General features: G+C 47.4%; 1 protein-coding gene across 1 annotated transcript in view; it reads left to right on the top strand.

The window, feature by feature from the left end:
* The window catches only part of kcnh8 (potassium voltage-gated channel, subfamily H (eag-related), member 8), a 125,096-nt gene that overhangs the window by 41,857 nt on the left and 73,851 nt on the right, over positions 1–9,388 (top strand). The window contains exons 4-5 of the mRNA XM_082970270.1: positions 4,999–5,144; positions 7,822–8,056. Coding sequence (XP_082826396.1) covers positions 4,999–5,144; positions 7,822–8,056 — 381 coding nt within the window. The remainder of the gene's footprint in view (positions 1–4,998; positions 5,145–7,821; positions 8,057–9,388) is intronic.

Genomic DNA, 9,388 nt, shown 5'->3' on the forward strand with positions numbered 1-9,388 from the left:
GTGCATTAAATCTGGGACCGAGACTGATAAACAGCTTCTATCACCAGGCCATCAGACTGTTAAACAGCCATCACTAGCCAACTTCTGCCCAATACCCTGTGCTGAACCTTAGAGATTGTCACTAGCCGGGAATTAACCCAGTACTCTACCCTGAACCTTAGAGATTGTCACTAGCCGGCTAGCACCCAGTACTCTACCCTGCACCGTAGAGATTGTCACTAGCCGGCTAGCACCCAGTACTCTACCCTGAACCTTAGAGATTGTCACTAGCCGGCTAGCACCCAGTACTCTACCCTGCACCTTAGAGATTGTCACTAGCCGGCTAGCACCCAGTACTCTACCCTGCACTTTAGAGATTGTCACTAGCCGGCTAGCACCCAGTACTCTACCCTGAACCTTAGAGATTGTCACTAGCCGGCTAGCACCCAGTACTCTACCATGCACCTTAGAGATTGTCACTAGCCGGCTAGCACCCAGTACTCTACCCTGCACCTTAGAGATTGTCACTAGCCGGCTAGCACCCATTACTCTACCCTGCACCTTAGAGATTGTCACTAGCCGGCTAGCACCCAGTACTCTACCCTGCACCTTAGAGATTGTCACTAGCCGGCTAGCACCCATTACTCTACCCTGCACCTTAGAGATTGTCACTAGCCGGCTAGCACCCAGTACTCTACCCTGAACCTTAGAGACAGCTGCCCTATTTACAAAGAGTCATTGAACACTGGTCACTTTTATAATGTTTACATGCTGTTTTACCCACTTCATATGTAGAGTGCATTTGGAAAGTATTCAGACCCCTTCCCCTTTTCCATATTTTGTTACATTACAGCCTTATTCTAAAATTTATTACATAATTGACATAATTGTTTCCCTTCATCAATCTACACACAATACCCCATAATGACAAAGTGAAAATGATTTTTTTAAATGTTTGCAAATTTATTAAAAACAAAATACAGAAATACCTTATTTACAAATGTTTTCAGACCCTTTGCTATGAGACACAAAATTGAGCTCAGGTGCATCCTGTTTCCATTGATCATCCTTGAGTTGTATCTAACACTTCATTGGAGTCCATCTGTGGTAAATTCAATTGATTGGACATGATTTGGAAAGTCACACACCTGTCTATATAAGGTCCCACAGGTGATAGTGCATGTCAGAGCAAAACTCTGAGACAGGATTGTGTCAAGGCACAGATCTGTGGAAGGGTACCAACACATATCTGCAACATTGAAGGTCCCCAAGAACACAGTGGCCTCCATCATTCTTAAATGGAAGAAGTTTGGAACCACTAAGACTCTTCCTAGAGCTGGCCGCCCAGCCAAACTAAGCAATCGGGGAGAAGGGCCTTGGTGAGGAAGGTGACCAAGAACCCAATGCTCACTCTGACAGAGCTCCAGAGTTCCTCCCTCTGGAGATGGGAGAACCTTTCAGAAGGACAACCATCTCTGCAGCACTCCACCTATCAGACCTTTATGGTAGAGTGGCCTGATGGAAGCCACTCCTCAGTAAAAGGCACATGTCAGCCCTCTTGGAGTTTGCTAAAAGACACCTAAACGACTCTCAGACCATGAGAAACAAGATTCTCTGGTCTGATGAACCCAAGTATGAACTCTTTGGCCTGAATGCCAAGCATCACATCTGGAGGAAACCTGGCACCATCCCTACGGTGAAGCATGGTGGCAGCATCATGCTGTGGTGATGTTTTTCAGCAGCAGGGACTGGGAGACTAGTCAGGATCGAGGGAAAGATGAGCGGAGCAAAGTATAGAGAGATCCTTGATGAAAACCTGCTCCAGAGGGCTCACAACCTCAGACTGGGGTGAAGGTTCACCTTCCAACAGGACAACGACCTTAAGCAGACATCCAAGACAACGCAGAAGTGGCTTTGGAACAAGTCTCTGAATGTCTGAATGCCCAGCCAGAGCCCGGACTTGAACCTGATCAAACATCTCTGGAGAGACCTGAAAATCGCTGTGCAGCGACGCTCCCCATCCAACCTGACAGAGCTTGAGAGGATCTGCAGAGAAGAATGGGAAAAACAGATGTGCCAAGCTTGTAGTGTCATACCCAGTAAGACTCGATGCTGTAATCGCTACTTCAACAAAGTACTGAGTGAAGGGTCTGAATACTTATGTAAATGTAATATTTCAGGGAGGGTTAGGGTGTAATCGCTACTTCAACAAAGTACTGAGTGAAGGGTCTGAATACTTATGTAAATGTAATATTTCAGGGAGGGTTAGGGTGGGTGGCTCTGGTGAAGGACGAAGAACCTTCTCATCCCGCTAATCCTCCAGCAGAGGAGGCGGCTCCGGTTTGGGGCGTAACCCTAACCCCGCTCCGCCCGCTGATCCCTCCGCTTTTGTGTCACCGGACCCTGGATCGTCGCCGATGGACCCGAACCGTGGATCATCACCGGAGGTTCTGGACTGCATACCGCCGCTGGAGGTTCTGGACTGCAGACCTCCGCTGGAGACTCTGGACTGCAGACCGCCGCTGGAGACTCTGGACTGCAGACCGCCGCTGGAGACTCTGGACTGCAGACCGCCGCTGGAGGTTCCGGACTGCAGACCGCCGCTGGAGACTCTGGACTGCAGACCGCCGCTGGAGACTCCGGACTGCAGACCGCCGATGGAGACTCCGGACTGCAGACCGTCGCTGAAGACTCCGGACTGGAGGACGTCGCTGGAGGCTCCGGACTGGAGGACGTGCTGGATACTCCGGACTGCAGACCGTCGCTGAAGACTCCGGACTGCAGACCGTCGCTGAAGACTCCGGACTGGAGGACGTCGCTGGAGGCTCCGGACTGGAGGACGTGCTGGAGGCTCCGGACTGTGGGCCCTCTCAGGAGGTTCCGGACTGTGGGCCCTCTCAGAAGGTTCCGGACTGTGGGCCCTCTCAGGAGGTGGGCCCTCTCAGCAGGTTCCGGACTGTGGGCCGTATCAGGAGGTTCCGGACTGTGGGCCCTCTCAGGAGGTTCCGGACTGTGTGCCTTCTCAGGAGGTTGCGGACTGTGGGCCTTCTCAGGAGGTTCCGGACTGTGGGCCCTCTCAGGAGGTTCCGGACTGTGGGCCCTCTCAGGAGGTTCCGGACTGTGGGCCCTCTCAGGAGGTTCCGGACTGTGGGCCATCTCAGGAGGTTCCGGACTGTGGGCCGTCTCAGGAGGTTCCGGACTGTAGGCCGTCTCAGGAGGTTCCGGACTGTGGGCAGTCTCAGGAGGTTCCGGACTGTAGGCCGTCTCAGGAGGTTCCGGACTGTGGAACTGTCGCCGGAAGCTCTGGACTGTGGAACTGTCGCCGTATGCTCTGGACTGTGGAACTGTCGCCGGAAGCTCTGGACTGGGAACTGTCGCCGGAAGCTCTGGACTGTGGAACTGTCGCCGAAAGCTCTGGACTGGGAACTGTTGCCGGAAGCTCTGGACTGGGAACTGTCGCCGGAAGCTCTGGACTGGGAATGCGCACTGGAGGCCTGATGCGTGGGGCTGGCACAGGTGGCCCCAGACTGGTGACATGCACTTCAGGGCGAGTGCGAGGAGCCGGGACAGGATATACTGGACCGTGGAGGCGCACTGGAGGTCTGGAGCGTATGGCTGGCACAACCCGTCCTGGCTGGATGCTCAGTTTAGCCCGGCAAGTGCGGGGCGCTGGCACAGGACGAACTAGGCTGTGAAGGCGTACTGGCAACACAGTGCGTAGAGCTAGCGCAGGATATCCTGGACCGAGGAGGCGTATCCGTCCTGGCTGAATGCCCACTCTAGCATGGCAAATGCGGGGCGCAGGCACAGTTCGCACCGGGCTATGAATGCGCACTGGTAATATAGTGCGCATCGCAGCATAACTCGGTGCCTGACTGGTTACATGCTTCCTACGGTAAGCACGGGGAGTTGGCTCAGGTCTACAACCTGACTCCGTCAATCTCCCCGTGTGCCCTCCCCCCCCCAATTTTTGGGGGGAGCTGTCTCTTGGGCTTCCGTCGTTGCCAAGCTAGTTCCTCGTATTGTTGCCGTTTCTCTCTCGCTATCTCCGCCTTCTTCCATGGCAGGGTCTTGTCCCCTGCCATTACCTCCTCCCAGGTCCAGGATGTCCTCCACTCTCTTCTCTCCCGGGCCCAGGATCCCTGCTCCTCCTGGGCACGCTGCTTGGTCCTTTGGTGGTGGGAGATTCTGTCACATAGTTCGTCGGAAGGAGCGGACCAAAGTGCAGCGTGTGTATCGTTCCACATATTTTATTGAACTGTGAAACTATTCAAGATACACAAATAAACTAAAGAACAAAAACAACAAACCGTGACGAAGAGGTGCAACAGACACTAACTCAAAAACAATCTCCCACAAACCCAGGTGGGAAAAACAACTACTTATGTATGATCTCCAATTAGAGACAACGATGACCAGCTGCCTCTAATTGGAGATCATCCCCAAAAACAACAACATAGAAATACAAAAACTGGAACATAACAACATAGACAATCTAAACTAGAAAAAAAAACTGTCACGCCCTGACCTTCTCTACCATAGCATTCTATGGTCAGGACGTGACAATTCATGTATGGATTATGTGTGTATTGTTATTATATTACTATATATTAATGTATGGATTATGTGTGTATTGTTATTATGTTACTAGATATTAATGTATGGATTGTGTGTGTATTGTTATTATATTACTAGATATTGCTGCATTGCTAGAGCTAGAAACATAAGCATTTCACTGCACTTACGATAACATCTGCCAATCTGTGTACAAACTGTGATCTGATTTTATACGTATTCATTGTCACTGTAACCAGTGTTGGATATTAAACATTTCATCCAAACATAATGATTTCCTCCTATTTCTTTCCTCAGTTTTCTATGAGATTTCCTAGGGGGCCATGTGGTTTGATTGTACAATAATACTGTGTGTGTGTGTGTGTGTGTGTGTGTGGTGTGTGTGTGTGTGTGTGTGTGTGTGTGTGTGTGTGTGTGTGTGTGTGTGTGTGTGTGTGTGTGTAGAGTGCCGACGAGGGCGGGTGAAGACTGGTTCTTCATTCAGCTCTACTCGTCTGCGGAGCAGTACTGTACTCTACCACATCTCTGATCACCTCCATAGCAAAGGCAACAAGAAGAGGAAGAAGAAGAGCAAGATCAAACTCAACAAGGTAAAACACACTAAATTACTCACCCTAACAACCAACATTACACACCCTAACAACCAACATTACACACCATAATAACCAACACTACACACCCTAACAACCAACATTACACACCATAATAACCAACACTACACACCCTAACAACCAACATTACACACCATAATAACCAACACTACACACCCTAACAACCAACATTACACACCATAATAACCAACACTACACACCCTAACAACCAACATTACACACCATAATAACCAACACTACACACCCTAACAACCAACATTACACACCATAATAACCAACACTACACACCCTAACAACCAACATTACACACCATAATAACCAACACTACACACCCTAACAACCAACATTACACACCATAATAACCAACACTACACACCCTAACAACCAACATTACACACCATAATAACCAACACTACACACCCTAACAACCAACATTACACACCATAATAACCAACACTACACACCCTAACAACCAACATTACACACCATAATAACCAACACTACACACCCTAACAACCAACATTACACACCATAATAACCAACACTACACACCCTAACAACCAACATTACACAACATAACAACCAACACTACACACCCTAACAACCAACATTACACACCATAATAACCAACACTACACACCCTAACAACCAACATTACACACCATAACAACCAACACTACACACCCTAACAACCAACATTACACACCATAATAACCAACACTACACACCCTAACAACCAACATTACACACCATAATAACCAACACTACACACCCTAACAACCAACATTACACACCATAACAACAAACATTACTCACCCTAACAACCAACATTACACACCATAATAACCAACACTACACACCCTAACAACCAACATTACACACCATAATAACCAACACTACACACCCTAACAACCAACATTACACACCATAATAACCAACACTACACACCCTAACAACCAACATTACACACCATAATAACCAACACTACACACCCTAACAACCAACATTACACACCATAATAACCAACACTACACACCCTAACAACCAACATTACACACCATAATAACCAACACTACACACCCTAACAACCAACATTACACACCATAATAACCAACACTACACACCCTAACAAACATTACACACCATAACAACAAACATTACTCACCCTAACAACCAACACTACACAACATAACAACCAACACTACACACCCTAACAACAAACATTACACACCATAACAACACACATTACTCACCCTAACAACCAACACTACACACCATAACAACCAACACTTACACACCCTAACAACAAACATTACACACCATAACAACAAACATTACTCACTCTAACAACCAACACTACACACCATAACAATCAACACTCCTCACCATAACAACCAACAATACTCACCCTAACAACCAACACTACACACCATAATAACCAACAATACACACCATAACAACCAACACTACACACCCTAACAACAAACATTACACACCATAACAACAAACATTACTCACCCTAACAACCAACACTACACACCATAACAACCAACACTACTCACCCTAACAACCAACACTACACACCCTAACAACAAACATTACACACCCTAACAACAAACATTACTCACTCTAACAACCAACACTACACACCCTAACAACAAACTCTACACAGCCTAACAACAAACTCTACTCACCCTAACAACAAACATTACTCACTCTAACAACCAACACTACACACCCTAACAACAAACTCTACTCACCCTAACAACCAACACTACACACCCTAACAACAAACTCTACACACCCTAACAACAAACTCTACACACCCTAACAACAAACTCTACACACCCTAACAACAAACTCTACACACCCTAACAACAAACAAATAACAGCGATGAGAGCACCTGCCACTACTTTACTCAAATCATAGCAACAATGTTTTAGGGGATGGTCCTATCCTTTTTTTCTACCAGGGAGTTTTAGTGTGACCTGTGTGGTCCATGGTTATTGCTGCTGACCCTGACACACATGTATGCCAGAGTTGACATGAGTTTGAAACCTGCCCACTCCCCCTCCCCATCTTTTAACAGTGTACTATCTCTTCATAAAGATAAAAAAAGAAGTGAGGGACTGCCTCAACTGAAATACATATATACATCTTGAATATATACATATTGGATACCTTTCTAATCTGTTTTCTTGATACCAACTCCTCCAACCCTCCACCCCCCTTCACACAGAAGCATATCAGTGTTCTTCGACTCTGACTACTTCAACAAAATTATTACTGAACCCTCATCCCCGTCCCCTGTCCTTTCATCCAGTCAGAATGTGTTCCCCTTTCATCCAATCAGAATGTATTCCCCTCTCCTTTCACCCAATCAGAATGTTCCCTGCTCTTTTCATCCAATCAGAATGTTCCCCTGTCCTTTCACCCAATCAGAATGTGTTCCACTCTCCTTTCACCCAACCAGAATGTGTTCTCCTTTCATCCCATCAGAATGTGTTCCCCTTTTCCTTTCATTCAATCAGAATGTGTTCCACTCTCCTTTCACCCAATCAGAATGTGTTCCACTCTCCTTTCACCCAATCAGAATGTGTTCCACTGTCCTTTCACCCAATCAGAATGTGTTCCACTCTCTTTTCACCCAATCAGAATGTGTTCGGGGACCCCCCTGCTCTGCCGGAGTACAAGGTTGCGGACGCCAAGAAGTCCAAGTTCATCCTGCTTCACTTCAGCACCTTCAAGGCAGGCTGGGATTGGCTGATCCTGCTGGCCACCTTCTACGTTGCCGTGACAGTGCCCTACAATGTCTGCTTCATCGGTGACGATGACCTCACCAGGAGCACTTCAGTCAGCGACGTTGCCGTGGAGATACTCTTTATTATAGGTATAGGGGAGGGTCATATGTATGTGGGAGAGGGGTTTGGGGTTGGGTGGAGGGGGGTCAGAGTTTGGGGTTAGGGTTAGGTTAGGGTTTGCCTAGTGACTCATCCTGAGTTGAATTCCGCTGCTCTATCGATCGCTTCATACATCAGTCTGAATATAACATTCTAGAAGTTGTTTGTGCTGACATCAAAATTACGTGATTCAAGATTTGTGTAGGTCGGCTCTGGTCCAACCCATCGGTTTCTGTGACCAATCAGAACAATTTGAATGTATTCACATACGAGAAGTCATCGGGGAAAGATCAAACGTTAGTGGGCGTGGCGTATGGCCAGAACGATGTGGATAGGTAGCCAGGCCAGTTAGGGTTATGGACAGAGTTAGGGACAGGGACAGTGTTAGAGACTTAGAGACAGTGTTGGGGACAGTGTTAGAGATAGTGTTTGTTTTTTTAAACATTTTTAGTCATTTAGCAGACACTCTTATCCAGAGCAACTTACAGTAGTGAATGCATACATTTCATATATATATATTTTTTTGTACTGGCCCCCCGTGGGAATCAAACCCACAACCCTGGCATTGCACACACCATGCTGGCATTGCAAACACCATGCTCTACCAACTGAGCCACAGGGAAGGCCTATGGACAGTGTTAGGGTTATGGACAGTGTTAGGGTCAGGGTTAGGGTTAGGGACAGTGTTATGGTCAGAGTTAGGGTTATGGACAGTGTTATGGTCAGGGTTAGGGTTATGGACAGTGTTAGGGTCAGGGTTAGGTTTAGGGACAGTGTTAGGGTCAGAGTTAGGGTTAGGGACAGTGTTAGGGTCAGGGTTAGGGTTAGGGACAGTGTTAGGGTCAGAGTTAGGGTTAGGGACAGTGTTAGGTTTATGGACAGTGTTAGGGTCAGAGTTAGGTTTATGGACAGTGTTAGGGTCAGAGTTAGGGTTATGGACAGTGTTAGGGTCAGGGTTAGGGTTATGGACAGTGTTAGGGTCAGAGTTAGGGTTAGGGACAGTGTTAGGGTCAGGGTTAGGTTTAGGGACAGTGTTAGGGTCAGAGTTAGGGTTAGGGACAGTGTTAGGGTCAGAGTTAGGGTTATGGACAGTGTTAGGGTCAGAGTTAGGTTTATGGACAGTGTTAGGCTCAGGGTTAGGTTTATGGACAGTGTTAGGGTCAGAGTTAGGGTTAGGGACAGTGTTAGGGTCAGGGTTAGGTTTAGGGACAGTGTTAGGGTCAGAGTTAGGGTTAGGGACAGTGTTAGGGTCAGAGTTAGGGTTATGGACAGTGTTAGGGTCAGAGTTAGGGTTATGGACAGTGTTAGGGACAGTGTTAGGA

Source organism: Salmo salar, chromosome 27 (assembly GCF_965601325.2).
Source record: "Salmo salar chromosome 27, fSalSal1, whole genome shotgun sequence".
NCBI classification, from domain to species: Eukaryota; Metazoa; Chordata; class Actinopteri; order Salmoniformes; family Salmonidae; genus Salmo; species Salmo salar.